Below are 25,292 nucleotides of genomic sequence, written 5' to 3'. Positions count from 1 at the left end.
GAAAACGAAGGGAAAGAAGGGAAAATAGATGAATTTTTGACTAAAATTGAACTACCAAAACTACAAATAGAGGAACAAAATAAATTAACAGAACCATATGGAACAGTAGAAATACAAGAGATAATAAAAAAATTACCAAATAATAAGACACCAGGAGAGGATGGATTTCCAATAGAATTCTACAAAACATTTAAAGACTTATTAATACCGCCCCTCCTGGATGTAATCAACCAGATTGATGAGACACAAAACTTACCAGATTCATGTAAAACAACAATAATTACAGTAATACTAAAACAAGGGAAAGATCCACTCTCACCAGCGTCATATAGACCAATATCTTTGCTAAACACAGATTATAAGATAATAGCTAAACTATTAGCAAACAGATTAGCAGAACAGGTACCGAAAATGGTAAATTTAGACCAAACTGGATTTATCAAAAAAAGACGCACAACAGACAATATTTGTAAATTTATTAACTTAATTCAAGCAGTAGAAGGGAATAAAGCACCTACAGTAGCAGTTGCTTTAGACGCAGAGAAGGCCTTCGACAGAGTAGAATGGAATTATTTGTTCAAAGTATTGCAAAAATTCAGTTTACCGGAGAAGTATATTAATTGGATTAAAGCATTATATAAGGGACCGTTAGCGAAAGTGACAGTAAATGGACATGTATCAAAGCAATTTAACTTAAGCAGGTCAATGCGGCAGGGATGCCCACTATCACCTTTATTGTTTGCGCTAGCTATAGAACCACTAGCAGAATTGATAAGAATAGATAATAATATAAAAGGAATAAAAATAAAAGACAGGGAATATAAAATCAGTCTATTTGCGGATGATGTTATAGTGTACTTAACAGAACCAGAACTATCAATAAAAGAATTATATAAGAAATTGAAGGAATATGGAGAAGTGTCGGGTTACAAGATAAACGTAAATAAAAGTGAAGCAATGCCTATGAATAATGCGGATTTCTCAAAATTTAAGAAGGAATCTCCATTCAGATGGCAAATGCAGGCAATAAGATACCTAGGTGTACAAATAAACAAAAATCTAGGCCAATTATATAAACTCAATTACAATCCACTAATGAAAAAATTACAGGACGATTTAGAGCATTGGAAAGATCTACCACTAACACTGATAGGAAGGATAAACTGTATTAAAATGAACATTTTTCCAAGGATACTATACTTATTTCAGGCATTGCCAATACAACTGACAGAAAAATTCTTCAGAGTTAAAGAAAATAATAAGGAAATTTTTATGGAGAGGGGGGAAACCGAGGATAGCACTAGATAAATTAACAGAATGGTATAAACAAGGAAGCTTACAATTGCCAAACTTCAAAAATTATTATAGAGCCGCACAATTAAGATACCTATCAGATTTTTATCAAACAAGGGAAAAACCAGACTGGACGAGATTAGAATTAGATAAAATAGGGGAAAAGATACCTGAACACATATTATATAAATGGGACGAAAAATTGGTACAACATAGAACTTCTCCAGTATTACATCATCTCCTCAATATTTGGAAGAAGATTCATGTAGAAAGAAATAAAATAAATTATCAATTACCAAAACTAATATTGACGCAAAATAAACTACTCCCTTTTACAATAGACAACCTTTCCTTTAGAAAATGGGGAAAAAAAGGGATTAAAAGAATAGAAAATTGTTTTTCAGGAAGTAGATTCTTATCCTTTGAACAAATGAGAGATAAGTACAATATAACTGGAGATACAGCGCTGGCATATTATCAACTGAGATCCTACTTGAAAGATAAATTAGGAAGCAATTTGAGTTTACCAGAGGGAAGTAACCTTGAATATGTGATTACAGATACAATGTTAATCAAAAGATTTATAACAAATATGTATATTAAACTGCAAGAAAAGGAGAATGAGGAAACAAATGGTAAAACTAAACAAAAATGGGAACAAGATTTAAGTATAAAGATAAAAAAGGAAACATGGGAGAAATTATGTTCTGGAACGATGAGAAATACAATAAATACGAGGCTACGTATGATACAATATAATTGGTTACACAGACTATACATTACACCGCAAAAGTTAAATAAATGGGACCCAACAGTATCTGATAGATGTTTTCGATGTAAAAAAGAAATGGGAACAACAATTCATGCAATCTGGACATGTGAGAGAGTAGAAAAATTTTGGGATGATCTCAGTCAGATATTAAATAAAATAACAGAAAACAATATACCAAAGAATCCAGAGAACTTTCTCCTAAGTAACATAACAAACAAAGAATTTGGAATTGATTTGGAGGATGCACAAAAAAGATTTGTTAAGATAGCCCTAGCCGTAGCAAAAAAATGCATTATGTCAACCTGGAAATTGGAAGATAATTTGAAAATACAACTATGGTATATAGAAATGAATAAATGTATTCCATTAGAAAAAATAACATATAGTTTAAGAAATAATATTGAAATATTCGAACAAGTATGGGAGCCTTACATTAAATACAATAGCGAAAACCTACCGGGGACAAACATTACCTAAGTTAATGGAAGGAGGAGGAAAGAAAAGAATGGACTCAGTAGAATTTCTGGTGTATTTTTGTTGAATGACAACATTGTCTGACTGGCTTAATGCAACCTAGATTGTATACCTAAAATGGATGAGAGGGGGGGTGGGGGGGTGGCTTGGGAGGAGGGAGGGGGGGGGAGAAAAAGTCACTGTATATGTGTGAAAAAGAAAAAGTGTATATCATGGCTAATGTGATTTATGGTGTGAAAAATAAAAAAATTTAAAAAAAAAAAGAATTTGGAAGAATGAGGGAAGATATGATAGAGGCGTATAAGATTATTAAGGGATTGGACGCAATAGAAACTGATTACATGTTCCCGATGTTGGGCGAGACTAGGAGTAGAGGCCACAGTTTAAGAATGCAGGGTGGCCCTTTAGGACAGAAATTAGAGAAAAAAAAATTTTGCCCAAAGAGTTGTTGGTCTGTGGAATGCTTTGCCACAGATGGTGGTTGAGGAGGGTTCTCTGGATAAGTTCAAGAAGAAGGGACATGGGAATTAAGGGTTATGGGGAGGAGGCAAAGACAGGGTACTGATAGTGCAAGATCAGCCATGATCTAAATGAATGGCGGTGCTGGCTCGATGGTCTATTGGATTTTGTGCATTTGACAGGTCCCTCTATCCCAGAAGATTAAGTCATATGGAAACCACAGTGAGTTGGTAAGTCGGGTACAAAATTAACTTGGTATAGATTACAGCGGGTCATCGGATGGGTGTTCTCTGAGGTCTGTGACCAGTGGTGTTCCACATGGGTTAGTTTCACACAAATCAGTGCTGGAATCTTTGCTATATATTTAAAGGATATGAATGAAAATATAGTTGGGTGATCAGTAAATTTACAGATGACATGAAAATTGGTGAAGTTGTGGACAGTGAAGAAGGTCATGAAAGAGTAGACTAATTGGGCATTTGGACAGAGAAATGGCTGATGGAGTTTAATCCAATAGTTTGGGAGGTCAAATGTGAGAGGAAAGTATACAGTAAATGGCAGGACCCTTAAGGCCACTGGCGCACAGGGGGATCTAGGTGGTTCATAGCTTCCTGAAAAAAATGGCTTCATGTCAGGGCATTGGAAACTTTGGTGAGGCAATATTTGGAATATTACATGAATTTTCAATCACTGCATCACAGGAGGGGTCTAGAGGCTTGGAGAGAGTGCCGACGTTGCCAGGATTGGAGAGACTGAGTTATAAACAGAGCATCAGAGGCTGAGGGGAGACCTGATTGATAAAAGGGAGACTTATGAGGCAGAGAAGTGATGGAAGCAGATACGATAGTGATGTTTAAGAGGGATTTGGACAGACATGAGTGAGTAGAGGATGGAGGTTGATCGATTATGTGCAGGCAGATGGAATTAGTTGGCACAGATATTGTGGGCTGAAGAGACTCTTCCTGTGCTTCACTGATCTGTGTGCTCAACAATACAAGCTTCTAATCTAAATGATGAACTGAAGGCTTTCAAGAACGACTTTGAGCATCAATCCAACTCCATGTGTGCTTTAAATCTAAGGCCTGCAAAGTCCCAACTCATTTTACACTGTTTGCAACAACCATTCTACAACTGCACACTTTCATGTAAATTTTGTTGCTCTTTCTTTGTCCTTTGGTTTCTCGTTCTGTTCAGCTTGCCAATCAGGCTATTGGGGTCCCAACTGCATCCACACATGTAATTGCCATAAGGGAGCAATGTGCAATACTGATGATGGAAAGTGTCGGTGCTCACAAGGGTGGAAGCGCAGTAGGAAGAGCCTGCCACCGTGTGGTAGAACAAGAAAAATCACAGACTTTTAATGTACACAGTCATTAATCTTAATTTCTTCAGTTAAAATGAATTAATTAGATCATTGTACCGTGTTACACATTTTGCTGATGTTTTGTCGACTGGTGTAATGACATAGATGTTTTATCAATAAATCAAATTAGAATAACTAATTGAGAGAAATCTGATGCCAGGGGTCAATATTTTGGAATTTGAGTCGAGCCCATTTTTCAGTGTAACTGACAGGCTGGAAAATCACCGCAAGGTGATGCGACAAATTGCTCTCCTGAGAATGGAATTTAATTAGAGAAATCAGAGCTGTCACAGAAATGGGAAGATGGCACCAAGTGTGGCACAGATTCTGTCCCTACCTGCAGCCAGTCCTGTACACCTTACCATCGCCCTACACCTCCCCTTCCCTTCTTCCTCCCTTGGGTCCTCAGGACCAGTCTTCAACTGCTTTCAAGTGCCTTCCTTTTGTCCACTCCCCACATACCCCTCCCCACACTCCCCCACCATCCACCCACACAGACACACACACACTCTCATATCCCTCCTTACACACCATCACGCAACCCAACACACACCTTTCCCCAGTCACACCCCCCGTTCCCTACACCCCCAAACACCCTCTTCCCCACACCCTCATTCCCCACACCCCTCTTCCCCACATCTCCCCCACCCCTCAACCCCCGCCCCACACCCTTCACTCATCCCGCCCCACCTCTCCCCATACACCACCTCTCCCCATTCCCCCACCCCACACACATGCGCACACCTCTTCCCCCTCACCCCTCCACACACATCCTTCCAATCCTCAACCATGAAGAGGCCTTTCCCTCTGTTGACCAACATGATGAACTTCAGCATGAATGCCTCCCAGGTAATGGAAGTGGACCTCCTGGTTGAATCATCCTTGTTGGGGGCAGAAACGAACAGCAGTGGTAGATTATCATGGGAGTTTGAATGGAAAGCCCATCCTCTCATATGCTGCAGAGAAGGAATCAGAGGCTTGACCTCTGAGTGGCACCAAATGCAATCGTCGCATACTTACTGCAGATTGACCCTCATGTTTGTTCAGCTTTGCACAGCTTGGTTCTGGAGAGCAGCCACAATAGTCCCTGCTGATCTAGCCATGGACTCCAGTAAGGTCACACGCACTGTGTTGTGAAGATTGTGTCCATTGTGCAGTGAAGATTATGTCCATTGTGCAGTGAAGATTATGTCCATTGCGCAGTGAAGATTATGTCCAATGTGCAGTGAAGATTATGTCCATTGTGCAGTGAAGATTATGTCCATTGTGCAGTGAAGATTATGTCCATTGCGCAGTGAAGATTATGTCCATTGCGCAGTGAAGATTATGTCCATTGGGCAGTGAAGATTATGTCCAATGCGCAGTGAAGATTATGTCCATTGTGCAGTGAAGATTATGTCCATTGCGCAGTGAAGATTATGTCCATTGCGCAGTGAAGATTATGTCCATTGCGCAGTGAAGATTATGTCCAATGCGCAGTGAAGATTATGTCCATTGTGCAGTGAAGATTATGTCCATTGTGCAGTGAAGATTATGTCCATTGCGCAGTGAAGATTATGTCCATTGCGCAGTGAAGATTATGCCCATTGCGCAGTGAAGATTATGTCCAATGTGCAGTGAAGATTATGTCCAATACGCAGTGAAGATTATGTCCATTGCGCAGTGAAGATTATGTCCAATACGCAGTGAAGATTATGTCCATTGCGCAGTGAAGATTATGTCCAATGTGCAGTGAAGATTATGTCCAATACGCAGTGAAGATTATGTCCATTGTGCAGTGAAGATTATGTCCATTGTGCAGTGAAGATTATGTCCAATGTGCAGTGAAGATTGTGTCCAATACGCAGTGAAGATTGTGTCCATTGCGCAGTGAAGATTATGTCCAATGTGCAGTGAAGATTGTGTCCAATGTGCAGTGAAGATTGTGTCCAATACGCAGTGAAGATTATGTCCATTGTGCAGTGAAGATTATGTCCATTGCGCAGTGAAGATTATGTCCATTGCGCAGTGAAGATTATGTCCAATGTGCAGTGAAGATTATGTCCAAAACGCAGTGAAGATTATGTCCATTGTGCAGTGAAGATTATGTCCAATGTGCAGTGAAGATTATGTTCATTGCGCAGTGAAGATTATGTCCAATGTGCAGTGAAGATTATGTCCATTGCACAGTGAAGATTATGTCCAATGCGCAGTGAAGATTATGTCCAATGTGCAGTGAAGATTATGTCCAATACGCAGTGAAGATTATGTCCATTGCGCAGTGAAGATTATGTCCAATACGCAGTGAAGATTATGTCCATTGCGCAGTGAAGATTATGTCCAATGTGCAGTGAAGATTATGTCCAATACGCAGTGAAGATTATGACCATTGTGCAGTGAAGATTATGTCCATTGTGCAGTGAAGATTATGTCCATTGCGCAGTGAAGATTATGTCCAATGTGCAGTGAAGATTATGTCCAATACGCAGTGAAGATTATGTCCATTGTGCAGTGAAGATTATGTCCATTGCGCAGTGAAGATTATGTCCATTGCGCAGTGAAGATTATGTCCATTGTGCAGTGAAGATTATCCATTGCGCAGTGAAGATTATGTCCGATACGCAGTGAAGATTATGTCCATTGTGCAGTGAAGATTATGTCCAATGCGCAGTGAAGATTATGTCCATTGCGCAGTGAAGATTATGTCCATTGCGCAGTGAAGATTATGTCCATTGTGCAGTGAAGATTATGTCCAATGCGCAGTGAAGATTATATCCATTGTGCAGTGAAGATCATTATCCACTGTCCATGTAGACAAATGGAATCCACCCAGAGGCAGTTGAGAAGGAGCCAGATAATGGGTTTCATTGAGACAGACAACAGTGTTATTACAGTTAGATCTTAGCTTTCAATATGGCGCCTCTGAGTTCCTCGGTATTAACCCCTCTTCCCAGACACAGATGATGAGTGTGTGGTTGAAGCTCTTCACTGCTGTTTATTGTACTTGCTGCTCATCACCTGATTTCCTCAGTATTGAGGAGAGCAGATGCAATGTCTGCCTCCAGTTCATTGCAACTAATTCTCCTTCCCATTCCCACTCTCAGCTCTTGGTCCAGTTCCACTTTTCCCATGCAGCTGGACGAGAGATCAATGCCCAGCTCCTCATCTACCAACTGGGAATGTTACTACCTCCCAGACTTGATGTCCACTGGCAGCTAAAATAATAATTCTGCTATTCCCGGTTACCCCTTATCCAGACATGTGTTTTGATTATTTTCTTGTCACCTTTAGGACATCTGAACTAAAACAGGAGGAGTCACAGCCTCATGAGGTAGGCGCCATGTCATAACATCACAGTTAACCTGATGGTAGCTTCAATGTTCCCATTTATCACTCCCATGACCTTCCACATCTTCTTCGGAAGACTCTATCTTAAAACTATTCAATACCTCTGCTTGCACTGCCCTTTGAGGAAGAGAATTTCACAGCCTTCTGAGACAAAAATGTTGGCCTCATTTCTGAGTGAAATGGCAGACTCCTTATTTTGAACTAGTCATTAACACTTTTTTTCTTTCTATAAATGCGAACTGACCTGAAAGTTTCCAATGTTTCTGTTATTTTGGAACTTTTATGCCTCAGTCTCCTCTCATTCCCTGTTTTTCTCACTGTTAACGACAGCCTTCATGCTATGATAGCTCCCTATTCAACGGATCCTGTACAGCTCTAGAGATGATAATTCTTTGGGAGTTAGGAAATTGTAGTTTGAAAATCTTGGAATTGATGGGGCTCAATCCTGTCGCCCCCCCCCTCCCCCCCCCCCCTCCCACTTCCCTATCTGTGGAGAATTCACTGGTGGAGAAATTCATACTTTTCAATGCCTTTATAACTCAGAATTTTCCTTCCAGGGTGTCCTGTGGGATTTTTTGGGAAAGATTGCATCCAACTTTGCAAATGCCAAAATGGAGCAGACTGTGACCATGTGACAGGAGGGTGCCAGTGTCGAACGGGATTCTTTGGGAAATCCTGCGAGCAGAGTGAGTCATACACACACACACACACACACACACACCCTTCTGTTAGTGTCAATCAAAAATGTAGCATTTTCTAGGAGACAATACATCATGATGGTCAGACTACTGAGCATTTGCTACTTGTCTTAAGAAAGTAAGCAGGGATTTTGTTGCAATTAAGTGTACAAATTATTTAATGGGACTTCAGGCTTTCTTGGCATTCCTGGCAGGGGACATAGGATGTGAAAGTTCCCTGTATTAGTTTCACTGGAGAGAACCTAAGAAGTTGGGTGTTTAAATTCCCTTGTATGTTTCTGGAGTTCAACAAGAGAATCAGCCATTAATGCTGGAAATCTCAGTCCAGAAATTATCTTCAGGAAGAGATAGGAAGCTTTCCAGTTGTGTGTCCTAGTCCCTCACCAGCAGTCAATGAGCTGTCAAGAGACTACATCTAACAATATTCTGCATATTCCCAGCTTGAACCTAATGCACATGTGCATTGATAGTGACATGGACACAAACCTCTTCCATGCACCTACTCCAACTAATGTCCTCTGTGATTATGTTTGCTCCTGTCACCACCAGATATGTCTCCTGTGCACAGAAGACTGGTTCTCCCTTTTGAACAGGAAACCAGATGAGCACATTCCTTTACTGCAGAGGGTTCTCAGGCAACACACCTTGAGACTGGATTTCCCCGAGCTGGGAAAACCTCGCTCTGTCCCACCAATATAGGGTGTCACACAGTGGGACCGCAGTACTTGCAAGGAACAACAATATTATCACCCCCTAGGTTGGTTGGAATTTTAGTCTTTAAAGAACAAATAAAGAGATACTAAGGGAAATAAAGAATAACATTCATAATTTTTTTTGATCAATTGATTCTGTTTTATCCTCAGAGCCTCAAGGCAACAAATACAAATTTGTTTGAGAAGTATTCTGCCTGCTATGACACCAGTTATATATGCAAATTAACCAGGGATGGAGCCACTCCAGGAACCTCATGGGGCAGCTCCAGCACCCCCTTGTAGTTATTTTTGGTGAGCTCCAGCGCCTAAAAAAAATTAGCACTGCACCCCTTAGATTAATGTCCGATTGATTGTCAGTCCTGCTTTTAATGGAGGCACAGCTATCCACTGGGGTAATGCATTGCTGAGGGAATCGCTGTTCTTTAAAAGCCAATCACCAGATGCTCATTGTCTCCCACCACTCTTTCACTGCCAGCACATCCCCATCTGTAGATGAGTTGTGTTGTAGGCAGACATTGAGCCTGCACAATGGGAAAGAGTTACTGTCATTAGGCACTTTTAAACTTCAGCGTCTGGGTAGCCCTGCTGGGATCCAGATGCGATTTCTGGGGCAAGGGTGTTTCTAGCACCTTTTAAGCTGCAGGGGGATCGACCCATTAAACCACCAACCCAGCAATTTAAGGGGGATCCCACCCCCGTGATTACGCGGTAAATGGCGCGTCACACACTCACAGGAACTATCTGTAAGTCTCCCTTGCCCCTGCCCCCCACTGGCTGACATGCCCCCTCCATCAATCCCAACCCCTGTTAGTCACCAGCCACCATCAATCACCACCACCCCCAGTCAGTCACCCTCCCATCATCAATCGACACCCATCCCGTCAATTGCCGCCCCCCCCCCCCACCCGTGATGTTCCGCTGCTGCGAACGTTGAGCTGTCATAACCGGAGTGGAGTTCACAGCAGTGGCAGTTTGCGGCCCCCCTCTCCCTCCCCCTCCCGATCGCGAACATGACCTCTCCCCTCTCCCCCCTGATTGCAGCAGAGGCCCCTCCCCTCTCCCCCCCATGGCAGCCACCTCACTCCCCCTGATTGTGGCCCCCCCCCTCACCCCAGGCTCCGTGGCAGTGACCTCTCTCTCCCCCCCCACCCAATCACGGAAGGCACTTCAGCCAGGGGTTTCCCTGTGATGCCAGGGAGCAAGCGCTGATGTTACAGGAGTAACCAGGTCGGCCATTTTCCTATTCAAGTCACTGGTGGACACGACCTAGTTAAGTTTAACTGGGTTCCCCGACAACCACTGAGGTAGGTCAGGGACTCAATTGGATTTGGACCATGCTGACTGGGTCGGACCCTTTCAAGCTGCTGCGTGAGTGTGGTGCTAACCTGGGCAAATTGCCAGGTTAACCTCATTTTACACAACAGCTTGAAAGGGCCTACTGTCACCATCGCAGCCTGGGCTATTGACCTTTCCCCTCTTTAGTTTGCGGTTGATAAATAGTCACCCTTACTGACATCTCAGACAGAGCAAAGGCCTTGTAAATATATAAAACAGTTTACAAAAAGTGTATTTAACACATTGTTGATGAAACGTCCCTCTAACTTTGTCTTCTGTAAGTTTAGGTTGCACTGTAATTTTTTTTGAAGCCCTGGTCTATAAAGGCCGGAGTTAAATTTCAAAAGCAGGCAGAATGTTGGCCTCCTAGAGCAGCACACTCTGAATCAAAGTGCTGACTGACAGTGTAGGGAAGGGGAACTTTTGAATCTTTCTATGGTCTTTGAAAAGTAACTGCAATTAAAATTTGGAAAAAGAATTTCCATAATGCAAATGCAACATAAGGAGAGAGTGTTTGACTCAAAGGAAAACTAAAATGACAATGATGCATCTGCACATTCCAGCTTGTTCCTGATTCATTTATCCATTTTTCCCCCCAAAAGAACTTTATATTCATAAAATATTCAAATATATGACACAGGACTTAATGTGCCATCCCACTTGCTTACAATATTTCATTCACAAACATTCCATGAGTACAGTTCTGTCACCACACTGTAGAAAATGTGATAGGGCTCGAGAGGCTGCAGAGGAGGTTCACTCGGATAAGGGTGTTTCGCTTGTGAGGGACGTCAGGAGAGGCAGGGTCTTACTTCCCTCAAGCAGAGAACATGACTGAGGTATACAAAATTATAAGGGCTACAGATAGGGTAGACTACAGGAAATTTTTCCTACTATCAGAGGTAGATACAGTTAGAGTGAAGGGAAAGAAATTCAGAGGGGATCTAAGGAGGGACCTGTTCACCCAGAGCGTCGGAGAACCTGCAACACACTACCCAAGAGAATGGCGGAAGCAGTCGCTGATGATCCCTGGAACTACCCAGGTAGAGAAGGTTATGGGCCAGGTGCTGGGAGAGAGAATTTATGTGGTCAGCATGGATGTGAGGCACAGAATAACCTGTATGCAATGCAAATACATTGCTGGCATTTATTTCGAGAGGAATAGAATACAAGTGCAGGGATGTGATGTTGAGGCTTTATAAGGCACGGGTGAGACCTCACTTGGAGTATTGTGAGCAGTTTTGGGCTCCTCAATTAAGAAAAGATGTGCTGAAGTTGGAGAGGGTTCAAAGGAAGTTCACTGGGATGATACTGGTATGAGGAGCATTTGACAGCTCTTGGCCTGTACTCATTAGAATTTAGGCAAATGGCAGGGTGGGGGGGGGGGAGGTGGAATCACATTGAAACATTTCAGATGTTGATGGAAAGGGACAGAGTAGATGTAGAAAGGTTGTTTCCCATGGTGGGAGAGTCTAAGATGAGGGCTCAACTTCAGGATTGAAGGGCATCTGCTTAGAACAGAGATGCAGAGAATTTCTTCAGCCAGAGGGTAGTAAATACTACAGTTGATTTGGACGCCAAGTCATTGGGTATATTTAAGACAGAGATTGATAGATTCTTGATTAGCCAGGGCATCAAAGGTTATGGAGAGATGGCCAGGCAGTGGGGCTGATTGGGAAATGGATCAGTTCATAATCAAATAGGGGGGCAGACTCGATGGGCCAAATAGCCTCTTTTTGTGTGATGTGTGAGGAGACTTTCTGTAGATTCGGGCCTCAGTGTGCAGCTGTGGGTTCCAGCCTCAGTGTGCAGCTGTGGGCAGGCCTTACGTTGACGCCTTTCCCCTGAGCACTTGGATGTCTGGGTCAACTGAGCATGGAGAGCTATGTCATATCACCATAAAGGGTTCCCTCACATACACCCTGTAACATGGAGATGATGATATTTTGCTCACCTACCTCTGCATGACAAGGGACTGACATGTTTATGATCACATACTTCACTGGCAGTGAGTCACAAAGATATACATGCAATCTCTTTTGTGAGGACAGAACATTTATAATGGAGAGAGTTGATGGAAGCAGGTCATGACGGCATGATGTTTAATATGTTCTGAAAGTAAAATGTGCATTCTGCAAAGCTGAATAATGCATTTAGCTGTTCCCGGATAAGACAAAAAAGAACACATAGAACATTTCCAAAAAGAACTGCCAATTCAGAACCTCACTGTTTCATATAACCCTCAGAATGGAATAATTACATCATTTTCCATTGTATTTCAGAGTGTCCTCCTGCTACCTATGGGTACAGCTGTCAACAGCTGTGTGAGTGTTTCAATAATGCTACCTGTGATCATGTGACTGGGACTTGCTATTGCACCCCTGGATTCAAAGGTATCCGCTGTGACCAAGGTACGCAGAGTCTCTGACTTAAAGAAATAGCTGTCAATCGGATGACTAGCCTGTATCTCATTCTAAAGTTTGGGTCTCTTGGGAGTCTTGATCTAACACATTGAGGATATACGAGGCATTGAAATGAACCAGTGCTATATTAAGGTATTTATCAGAATCCCCCATTGATTATGATTTATACAATTCTTTATAAAACATTAAAAGTTTCATTTATCTCCTTTGGTTTCTGTGAAATCTTGCCTCCCCATGTATGAATTGCTTTAATTGCTCAAGACCTCACCTGCCAAGACAAGACTTTATGGGCCCTTTCCTCCATTCGTAATACTGTTATCTAGATCTTAAAATTATCTCTTCTGTCTTATACATTTGCATTATTTTGTATTTGAGCTCTTTATTCATAAAATTACTGTATTTTTCCTCAGAACCCGATCTTTGATAATCCTTTTCCTGTACCAGGTTGTTTATTTTTTTCATACCCTTTTTGATAGCCTTGGTATATCAAACTATCTGGCCCCTTAAATAAGCCTTTAATGTGTCCCATAATAGGAAACTATTGGTAGAAAAGGGGGAGTTCATTTCACAGAACAAATCTAACTGAGTTCTAATGAAGCTACAGAATCTCAGATCTCCTTACAACCTTCTTGCCGTCATCTTTGATGAGGCTGGCTCAATGCAGGATCAATGGCCATCAGCTTAACCCATAATCCCCCTCACAGCTGGAACTGCTCTGCTTTTCCCTAACCCCTTTTCCATTGGCACCCTGTTCAAGAATTAAATGGGGTTTCACACCGGGGATTAACTGCCTCAACCCCTACTCACATCCCCAGTATTTGCTGACACCGCCATGCTGATAAAACCAGTGGAAAAGGGACAGCAGAAAGTCACTCATTTCCAGTTGAAGGTGGAACACTCCGATCCCCGGGGATGAGTTGTGTTCAATGGAAAAACAATTAGAGACCCAGTTAAGGGTGGCCCAGTGGAAATGGCACAAAGGACTTCCTATCCCGGGTGGCCCAGTGGAAATGGCACAAAGGACTTCCTATCCTGGGATACTGCACAGCCAATTAACTGGGATGCCAATGGAAAAGGGGGTCCTGGCACTGACAGAGTGGTTCCAGCTGCATGAGGGATTATGGGTAATGAAGATGGCCATTGCTCCTGCATTGAGCCATCACCTCAAGCTGCCAAAGCAGCCTCTCAGATGCTGGAGCTGTGCTCTGGTGAACCCAGCAGCACTGCACCACTACCGACACATCAGGAATTAGATGGGGGGTTTGGGGCTTGGGGGGGCATGGAGCAGGCGGACAGCCCGGTGGGGGGGAGGTATGCACAGATGGACGGCCAGAACTAGGAGCAAGGTGGTCTGGCAAGGCGAAGACAATGGTGCCCCCTTTAAGGTTAGTGATGTTAGCCTATTATCACCTTTAATCAGACTATTGTGCAGCAGATATGAAATACAACACACTCATAGACTGCAAAAAGATGAAAACAAAAATGTTTCTCAAAATTCATAGTGCAAAAAAATTGGGGACCCTTGAAAATCCAGGGCCCATAGCAGAGGCTGCTTTTGCTACTATGTTAATCCAGCCCTGGGAAGAACCAGCCTAGTGTGTGTGCAACTGCAGCATTTGAATGCATCAGACAGAGTTTGAGAATGATTTTGGAGAAAACTGCAAAGGCCTCAAGGTTAACGTTTGAATGAACATCATTTCACCCTGAAAGTAAAATTCCCCACAAACCTCATGGTTACAAAGCTCCTTCACCCAATGGAACTGTATGCAGTCACTGATAAGACCGCATCTGGAATATTGTGTGAGGTGTGGTCTCCCTACCTTAAGAAGTTGTGATCGAAGTTCATCAGACTCATTCCCAAGATGCCTGTTTATCATGTGATGAGACATGAGGGAGACTGGGCCTGTACTCTCTCTGTTTAGAAGCATGAGAGTGATCTCACTGAAACATATATTCTTTCAGGGCTAGATGCACAGAGGTATTTCCTTGACTAAGGTCTAGAACCATAGGTTCAAACGAAAGAATTGGACATTCAGAACAGAAGTGAGAAGAGTTGTTGCCCCCTTGTGAATTCTCTATTCTGGAGCCTGTGGCAGCTCAGTAACTGAATGTGTTCAATATAGAGATCAATAGATATTGAGAGGATTGAGGGATGTGTGATGAGAGGCAGAATGGTTTGAGGTGAAAGGTCAACCATGATCTCACGTGGCCAGCTGCTGCTAAAGGGGAAACTGAGGGGCTTCAGAGTGACATAAGAAAGAGGCACATGGTTGCTGGATGTGGTATTAACTGGCATAGACTCTAGGTGAATGGCCACTTCCCATGTGTAGTTTTTTTCCCACCTATGCCATAGTTGCTCTGTGGTTAGTCGGGTATTATTTGGTATGTAAGTGGAAAGATAAAGGATGTGATCTACTGTTGTAGTTCCATGCAACAAAGTCTAATTATGACAAGCAATTTATCCAATGAACCTGTTCTCTTATACAGCTGCTTTGACAATGGATGAACTGAACCCCTACACAAGAATCAGTCCAGCTCTTGCATCAGACGGGCACTCCGTTGGAGCCATTACTGGAATCATCCTTCTTCTCCTGTTTATAATCATGCTGCTGACTCTCTTCATCTGGTACAAGTGGACGCAGAAGGAGAAAGGACATGATATGCCCAGTGTCTCCTACACCCCTGCCATGCGGATGACAAATACAGATTATTCTCTCTCCGGTAAGGGCATCCTCAGTGTTAGGCAAATAAACAGCTCTCCCCATTTTCAGTGGGTTACTTACAAACTGTATCCATGCCTGTCAGTTCCTGTTTCAATGTCTGGTTATTGGATAATGCTGTGTTCTCTACTGGCAGAAAAAACTAGAAAGTAGAATGCGTGGCAACGAATAGAGTGGACATGTGATTATTTTTAATTTAGACATGCATAACAGTTACAGGCCCTTTTGGCCATCCAAATACCCCAATTAACCTACATTCCCCACCCCCACGTTTGGAAGGGACAGACACGGGAGAACATACAAGAGCGCGGGATTTAAACCTGGGTCGCAGACGCTGTAATAGCAACTGCTAGGAATGGAGTGAGTGCAGGGTGAGGAGTGAGAAAGACTGGGGCAGTATGTCCAGACTCAGAGTCCTACAGCATGGAAACAGGTCCAACTCATCTATCCTGGCCATATTGCTTACCTGATCTTGTCCCATTTGCCTGAGTTTGTCCTGTATCTCACTCACCTTTCTTATCCATGGACCTGACCCTGCATTACAACTGATTCCACCTCTGTCACTTCCTCTGGCAGCTCCTTCCATAGGCCCACTGTGTGAAAAAGGTGCCCTTCAGGTCCCCTCTTACCTTAAGCCTAATTTGAGACGCTCATAATTATATCTCTCATAATTGTATAAGGTTATAAAGAAAGGAGTTTCTGCTGATCTAGTCTCTAGTCTCCTTTTACAACACAAACCCTCTAGTCCTGGTAAATTCCTGCACCCTTTCCAGCCAAATTATATCCTTCCTATTTCTGGCTGACCAGAACTGTGCACAATACTCCCAGTGTGGTCTTAGTCATGCCTTGTACAATTACCACATGACATCCCAACTGCTATGCTCTGACAGATGATGCCAAACATCAGTTCTCCCTCACATAGTTCCCTGTCTGGTCTCTATGCTTATTGGGATGAGGAGATTCAAGAAATTAGCTATCAACAGCATCTTCTAAATGTTTATATTTTTCATTATGTTGCTATATATAAATAATTCCATTGTAAGTTACTCATTGGTTGTGAATGGTGTTTTATGATTGTTCAATTTGTCTTGAGTAACTGTGAATTAGAGAGTCTGATCTAAGGTATGAAGTCCGGCAGGGAAGGTGCGGGGAAGTATTTGACGGTGCCATTTTGTTTCCATCACAGAATTATTGTAGATATTGTCCTGTGGAGGTTCAAGTCATCAACATGTTTAATTTCTCACCTAAAAGTCTCCACATGGTTCCACATCAGTATAGAAGCAAAAAAGAAATAAGTCAGGCTGATGTCACAGCTTGTTGTTCTTTTTTTCTGGTGATGGAGTGAGGCGAGATGGAGGTAGGGGGACGGTGGAGGGAGGCGGCGGTGGAGGGAGGCGGAGTGAGGCCGATGCTGAGTGAGGCAGTGGCGAAGTGAGGTGGAGGTGGAGTGAGGCAGACACTATTTGAGCATGAAATTTAAAAACTGTTGAGAATGTAAAATAAAAAGACAGAAACTGCTGGAAATGCCCATCAGGTCCGGCCACCTCTATGTGGAAAGGAACAAAAAGTTCTTGTTCCAGAGCAAAGTGAGGACAAATGTCAAGTGTCAATTGACAAATGTCAATCCCTGCAGATGGGTGGGGCCGGCAAGTTTTTAAAATGAGATTATTTTTGAACTGATCTTTGCAGTGACTTTGTGAAGGTGACTGATATTCACACCAGACTGTCCAATTCAAACTTCAGATCTGTGCCTGCAGACATGCTTTATTCTTCCTTCCAAATTGATTTAATAATTTCACCTGTGCTATAGCTTGGTCATATGCACTCATTTATCTTACCTCATTGGATTTTATTTCTGCTTTTCATTCATGTCATTTGAAAATCTTAATAATGTAATTATGTCCATATACATTTTTGTAGAAGATTATAATTTAATCTCTCATTGATATCCTTTCTCTGACTTGGGTTCCTTTTCTGTTCTCCTTTCTACTTTGCAGACATCTTTTGGACTTTCTGCATTTCCAACACTCTTGCTCTCTCTCTCTCTCTCTGTGATATATTTTTATTTATTGCGTCTGCATATATTTTGTGCTGACTTATCTTTCCTTAGATCCATCTCAGAGTACCAGCACCCTTCACTGTTTCACCAACCCTAGTTACCACACACCCTCCCAGTGTGGCCGACTCACTTGTTTTATCAATAACCCTGATGGAAGCAGTCACATTAAGGTACGTATAGGCACAATACTCCACTAATTTGCACTGGCTTTTATCTTGTCACCTACACTCTTATTGTGGTCTAAAGCCACATGCACTGCAAACCTAGTTATAAAATAATTAGATAAAATTGAGCAAGTATTGACTCATGGCTAAGATTATCACTGTCATGTTAGCCCGAAACATTTTGGGACTAAAACCATGTTGAGGGCTTACTGACCTAAATCATTCAAGTTACTGATTCAAGTTACTGTAGTATCGTCATTCAGGATGCAATGAGAAGTTAGCCCCATTGAGTGGTGAAGTCATACTGAAAGCTGCCAGTGTGTAACAGAGTTTCCCAGCATGGTAACACCAAACCATTCCTTATTGTTGCTGAATTTATTACTTATTTAAGAAAATGTAACATCTAAGGAAATGCTTTGTTGTTCTGAAGTGATCTCAAACAATGGAGCAATGGAAACACCATGCAGTTGCAGCTGTAAGGTGCACATTGACAGTTTCGATCTCATTAACTGGCCAGACCAGCCAAACTGTAAAGATTAAGAACTATTTAGATCACTGACATCAAGAATTTATATCCTAGTCTGTGCCTCACGTGATATTTACCAATGCTGGGAAAAGAGACATTCCTGCTTGGAGAACTATCGTCAACCATGAGGCTCTAAATTGTTCCTTTAACCTACTTTCCTCTGTTTCTCAATGTGAACTGTAGCCTTGAGAACAGACAGCATGTGTGCCCTTGGCACTTCCTTCTGAGAACAATGCATGGACATTTGAGAATGTGCCTCAGTAATTGGATTCACAAAGGTTCTCTCTGGCTTGAAGGTCAGTCAGCCTAGACCATTGTCCCATAATGATCAGCAACAAACCTGTATTCAGAACTAATATTTTCTGCAAAGCCTTCCCTTGGCTGTCAGTAACAAATAAAAGGTGGATGGACATTCTTGGATAAAGTGACACTAATTACAATAGTGATATGTGCTAAAAGTTGGCCCTTTTAACTAAATTTTAATCTTTTATTAATTTACAAAGAGACACAAAAGCAGCTTTTCTCAAGTCTCAAGAGAAGAGAGCTTTCTGGACAAGAAGGCTGGAGACAAGATAGCAACTGCTCATTGCATCCTGAATGGCGATACTACAGTAACTTGAATCAGTAACTTGAATGATTTAGGTCAGTAATGTTAGGTAAAAACATCATGAGCTGGGAATGTAGAAGGAGTCACCCAGTGCTGGGCCGTAACAAGATGCAGTTGGGACCTTGTACTCTCAAGATAAGAGTGGGGATGACAAATTGATGTGCAAGAAACTAGCAGAGAAGGATAGCAACAGTTTATTCATTGGACAATGTCATGATATGATAATTTACTAAGTACGTATCCTGAGGTATAAAAAAAACACCACTTGCTGATAACGGCAGAATGCGCCTTCTCCAACTAACACTGTTAGTTGCAAGTGTTACAATCCGGCAATAAAGAACAAAGAACCTTGATTTCGACTCAGTCTGGTGTTTGACTCACTCATTCATGAACAAAGCAGACCTAACAGTAAGCCCTCAACATGGTTTTAGTCCCGAAATGTTTCGGGCTAACATGACAGTGATAATCTTAGCCATGAGTCTTCCCTCACACATAGTATGGAGGACACTCGTTTTCATTGTACCCTGTGTGGCTCCCACAGAATCACAGCACTGCCCCTCTCTTTATTTGTGCAGATACTGGCGTGCCTCCACTAGAGAGCTGTGCTGAATGCCCTGGTGATCAGTGCACCACAGTTGCACCAAGAGCTTATGCAAGCTCCTCTTACAATTAAAATGCAGCTGTGGAGTCTTACAATTTGATTTAATGCAAGAAATTCAGATTTCCATCCATACCTCTATCAGTGAAAGAAAGAAGAGTCCTCTGGGAATTGGTTGAAATGGACCCAACTCATTGAAAGTAGGAATTTGGTTCTCTGACGAAGATCCTTCTTTTTTTTTAATTTTTTTTTTCACACCATAAATCACATTAACCATGGTACACACTTTTTCCTTTTCACACATATACAGTGCCATTTTCTCCCCCCCCCCCCTCCTCCCAACCCACCCTCCCTACCTCCCCCCTCCTGTCCATTTAAGGTATACAATCTAGGATACATTAAACCAGTCAGACAATGTTGTCATTCAATAAAAATACACCAGAAATTCTACTGAGTCCATTCTTTTCATTTCCTTTTCCTTCCGTTAACTTAGGTAGTGATTGTCCCCGGTAGGTTTTCGCTATTGTATTTAATGTAAGGCTCCCATATTTGTTCGAATATTTCAATATTATTTCTTAAACTATATGTTATTTTTTCTAATGGAATACATTTATTTCGAAGATCCTTATTCCGTGGGTGAATTCACCCTCCTTCCTTCCCAGATGTGAATGAGTCTGTAAGGGAGGGATCACTGCCATCCTTTACCCTGCCCATAAACGATATCATCCTGGCTGATTCTGCAGCCATGAGTCCCGGTAACCCAGATCTTTGTACCACCACACCTTCTGCCTGCAATTTTGCGGACCTCTTTCAGTGGAAGCATTGTTGGGAGATTGTGACTAAGCTGTACGGTGATGTCCCTGCCCCACTTGAACTCATTGATGACCCCTAGGGTTGCTTGGGTGAGAATAATGTTGTCGCATTGCATGGATCTAGCAAAGCGAGAGGCACACAGTGCTCTGTTTGACAAAATAACTTCCTTCTCTCAGTGGATCACTGCATTGATCATCCTCTCCATCACCCACACCCTCTGAATGACTCTGACCATTCAAAGCCAATTACCATAAAATTAGTTAAATCTGTAAATATTAATAATTTATTCCCAATTTTCTCTGGGTTCAGAGATTCACCTCACCAAGAAAACGTTTCACAATGTAATTCCGAGAAATGGTGATCACTCTGTACACAGTAAAATCCAATAAAATTAGCAATAACAGAAAGATTTTTTAGTTATTGCTTGGACATCAGAACCCAAGAAATAAAATCTGAAGGTGTGCTCTGCATTCAATAAGACTAAGCTTCTATTGCCCTTTTTGGGCAGGTAATTCCAAAGATTCACACCTTCTAGGTAAAGAAATTTCTTCTTGGATTTATCTGAAGGCCTGACCTTTATTTTGTATCCGTGACCTTGGTTTTATACTGCCCAGAGTTAAGTTCATTCCTGTTTCTCCCCTGTCATGTCTGCATGAAAGGAAAAATATAATTGCAGGTACCTACGACAACTGCCCTGTTCTTCTCCAAAGTATATTTAGTCCCCATCAGCAGGTGTGGTTTAGTTTAGCTCTGGTCTGGAGGGCAGTCTCCCTCTATAGCATATAAATGTCAGCATAATCTCTGTGCTGTGTCTCTGAGAGAAAGGACAATTCAGCTGACGAGAGTCCTTACATTCCATTCTATTGGAACACCATAACCATAAGTGCTGCCTGCTGTGCTGTGTATGTAGGTCCCCCGAATCTCACAGCATGGGGATGCAGTTTGACCACTTGTGTCTGTACCTGCTCAACCTTTTGGCATTACCCTGTAATTCTTTTCAAAGTTGCTTTTTCAGATTTCCATTTTTACAGTAAAGCAGATTCTGGTAACGCCATCGGCTGGTCCCAGGTTTAACCCAACTCTGTTTATCTCAGTAGGGATGGCTTCACCGGCACTGTAACCACACTCCACCATTGTGACCTGGGCAGTATCAAGGAGCAGGCCTGACTCAGTTGTAATATTTCCTGTACCATCTACTCACCATGAATCTGATGCCTTGGGTGAGGTGCTAGAGGCAGAGTGAATGAGGGGTGGGAGCAGAGTAAAGGTCTGGGGCCAGTTTGCATTCTGTGTGTTAGTCCTTGATATTTGCATTGCAAAATTGAGCCTTTCCCTAGTTTGATCACTCAAAACTCTTAGCTTGGAGGAGTTCCCACTTATTGTCAGTGGCTGAAAGGGGAACATTATTTGTAAAGCTCACTCTCTGTTGGCATGCAAGTTTACATCTGTCTCCTGAGTGTTTAGCTGCTTTGCTGTGAAGAGTAAAGCATTGCTGATCTGTTGTGTCTTTGTGAGGTTATGTTTGAGAAATGATGTGGCAGGTCAGTAGCCCAGGCTATTCCACAACCTGCACTCCCCCAACCTCACCACCTTTGTTAATCACCCATGAAGTAAGTAGCTTTCTGAGAGATGTACCCTGGGGAGTGTGGGGCTGGTCAAAAGGGAAAGATGGAAGATGCTGTGAGTGCAACTCCCACCCCACCACCCATTCCATCAGCCGCCACCACCCCTCACCCTGGTCTCTCCTCTTCAGCCTCTAGTGAACAGAGAAAAGAAGGTAGCTGATCTGTTAGCCTAACATGGGTGGTGGGGTAATATTGTGTTCACTGAAGGATGTAATATGGAGGACCTTGATTAGAATTACAGGATTAAACAAAATTAGAATGGATTTATGGGAAGAAAATAATGTTTGGTTAAACTACTGGAGTGCTTTGAGAATGTTTCTTGTGGAAAAGACAAAAGGAAGTAGAGTTATGTGATGTATTTCAGAACTTCTTCAGAAAGATCCCCCACAGGAGAACCGTGAAATGGGGCATAAACTGGCATAGATTAAGAATTGGTTATCAGGGAGAAGACAAATAGTAGGTCGAAACAGCTCCTTCTCAGGTAAGCAGAGTGAGACAGACTTAGTGCTCGGATCCCAGCTCCACACAATCTCTATCAACAATTTGACTGCGAGGGCCATATCTGCTGAAGATTCTACACAAGGTGATATTATGGAGAATGGAGGAGAATATATTCAAGGGGATATGGATTAACTGAACAAGTGAGGAAGATCAGAACGATGTCATGTCACAAATGAGAAGTTATCTATTTTGACTGACAAGGCAGTGAAACAGGATACAGTAAACCCTTAGTATCCAGCACCTATACAGACTTCTAAATGGCAGATAAATGTATTTTCCAGTTGCTTGAGACTTACAATGCCTAACTAATACACCTGCATTAAGAATAAAAAGTTTAAAAGACAAAAATACTATATTGTTCTTGCATTGAACAAACTTCACTTGCATGAATATATAAACCTTAAAGATTTTACTTTATTTTCAGTCATTCTTTGAAAACATTTAACCATTGCTATGTCTAAGCTGCCTGAAAGGCGAGCAATAGCATTATAGATAATTAACCCTTCCTCCTCAAGTTAACAGATAAAGCCTCTGACTGGGGCGACGCTTACTAAGCACTAACGAGACACTTTAAAAGAGCTCTTCCTCCTGGATGACATTTTATTCAAATACAACTTTATTCAAACAGCTGTTACGTGCAAAGAATGACTAAGGCACTCCATCGACTGAATATTTGCTCCCTTCTTCACCAAAAGTTTGTGTTATTTTAGAGAACATTTACTGTTACAATTTTAAAATTAAGTATTTTTTACCAATTATTTTATTCTCATTTATTTATTTTCCTTTGCTTGAGGTTGCCTGTTGCTTGAATTCCTGATATCGGGGTTTTTAACTGTATTAGTTATATGGTGAGAGATGGGGTTGTGTCCATGTGCCACTGAAAGCTAGTCTGCAATTTATTACAAGAGGATTTGAGTTGAGGAATAAAATGTTTTAGTGCAATTATATAAACCCTTAACTAATAAGAGATTATGTGATAGGAAAAAAGAGGGCATTCAGACACCTCTGCTTTGGATATGATTGTGGCTGATCCAACCTGCTCATCCACCTTCCTGTCCTTTTCCTGTTGATTGCCTATTCAGTCTTCTTGTGATTCAATCCCTCCATTAACTGGGATCATCCTGGTGACCTTTCTCAGAATCATCTCCAATGAAACAATATCATTCCTTAAATATGGGAATTTTCTAGGCATGGTTTCAGTTTCAGTGAAACTTTAGAGAATATTTTTATTCTCCAACTTTGTTGAGATAAGGTCTCCTCCAAATAGGTTGCGCTTTTACCTGCTGAATGTGTGTGTGTGTGTAAACATTCTTTCAATCTTTCATCCACAAGGCCCCCCAATATTTCTGAGCTGCATCTTTCTTAATTCTTATTTCAAATAATATTCTTCCAAAATGTCATATTTTCTGAGATTATACACTATCTCCAATTTATCTCCTCACCGTACCTCCAATATCGCTGTAAACTCTTTGGGAACTTGGGGAGACCAGACTTGGTGCTCTGTGTGCAGTTTAGGTCTCCTAAACTGTACCAAAGATTCTCTATTTCCTGGAATAGTGGTTTGTGGTGTGAAAAGAGTGAACAGACTATTCCTGTGTTTTCTAGAGTTTAGGAGATCACTGAAGCCTGGGAAAATGCAGAATAAGGGTTAAGCCATTCCATTCTGAAATCAGGTTAAATTTCTTCACTCAAAGGGTGGTGAGTCTTTACCGTGAAAACTGTAGAGGATAAATGAGTTCATGCTTAGCAGATTGATACATTTCTGGACATGAAGGGAGTGAGAGATGGGCAATGTGGTAGAAAATGGTATCAAAGTGGATGAGCCAGGATTTTGGCAAATGTCAGAGCAGCTTCAAAGAATGGGTGGCAACACTTGCTCGTTTCATTTCATGTTGGCCCTCTTTCATCTGATGAGATGACAGTGTAGAAATGAGCAGTGGGCACTGTTGAGAATACTAAAGAGGCATGTGATCTTATTGTATAGAGTATAGTCGTTACATTTGAGCCTGAATCATGTCAAGTGCTTTATGCATCCTAGGCTAGACAGCAAGTCACATGATCCAGATCGAGATTTTTTTTTAAAAACGTTCACATTGCACAAAACGTTGAGGATGTCCTGAGGGTTCAGACATTCTATTTTCTCAAAGGCAAATGGGATCCTTAATTTACTCTGTTCTTTTTTTTTAACCAGATTACGTGAAGGGTTCAGTCTGCAGCTCCAGTACCAGCTCACTAAACAGCAGTGAGAATCCTTATGCTACCATTAAAGACCCACCAGTGCTGACCTGCAAACATTCGGAGAGCAGCTATGTAGAGATGAAGTCCCCCGTCCACAGAGACCCTCTCTACACAGAGGCCGAGGCCACCAAGAACAGAAACATCTATGACGTTGGCAAGTGCATATTTCTTCAAAATAGTTAGATTTGAATATATTCTGGTTAAATTGCAATCAAATGTTATTTATAGAATATTACAGGACAGGACAAGCCCTTCTGCCCAATATTGTGCTGATACATATTAACCTACTCAACAAACTAAATCTTCCCTACCTCACACCCTTAACCCTCTATTTTTCTTGTATCCAACGTGCCTGTCTAAGAATCTTTTAAATGTCCCTATTGTACCAGCCTCCACCACTACCCCTGGCAATACATTCCAGGCATCCGCTAATCTCGTGTAAAAGACATTCCTGACATCGCCCCTAAACCTTTCTCTCCTCACCTTGTACAGATGTGTATCGCTGCATCTCAGTGCCAACACTGCCACTCAACTACCTCCCATTCCTGCAGACCTTGGTCCCATGATCTGCAATTTGCTTCACG

The 25,292-nt window shown here is 41.9% G+C and overlaps 1 protein-coding gene across 3 annotated transcripts in view; it reads left to right on the top strand.

The window, feature by feature from the left end:
• Positions 1–25,292, top strand: part of megf11 (multiple EGF-like-domains 11) — a 270,916-nt gene that overhangs the window by 238,592 nt on the left and 7,032 nt on the right. For 2 of the 3 annotated variants that reach the window (XM_069910932.1, XM_069910933.1), the window contains 4 exons: positions 8,246–8,374; positions 12,717–12,845; positions 15,345–15,578; positions 24,662–24,862. In XM_069910932.1, the coding sequence (XP_069767033.1) occupies positions 8,246–8,374; positions 12,717–12,845; positions 15,345–15,578; positions 24,662–24,862 (693 nt within the window). Of the gene's footprint in view, positions 1–8,245; positions 8,375–9,249; positions 9,391–12,716; positions 12,846–15,344; positions 15,579–24,661; positions 24,863–25,292 lie in introns of those variants that run through there. The other variant, XR_011348711.1, reaches the window with a different exon arrangement.

Source organism: Narcine bancroftii, chromosome 14, assembly GCF_036971445.1.
Source record: "Narcine bancroftii isolate sNarBan1 chromosome 14, sNarBan1.hap1, whole genome shotgun sequence".
NCBI classification, from domain to species: domain Eukaryota; kingdom Metazoa; phylum Chordata; class Chondrichthyes; order Torpediniformes; family Narcinidae; genus Narcine; species Narcine bancroftii.
Note: the sequence above shows the minus strand (reverse complement) of the source record. Positions and strands in the feature narration are given on the sequence as shown.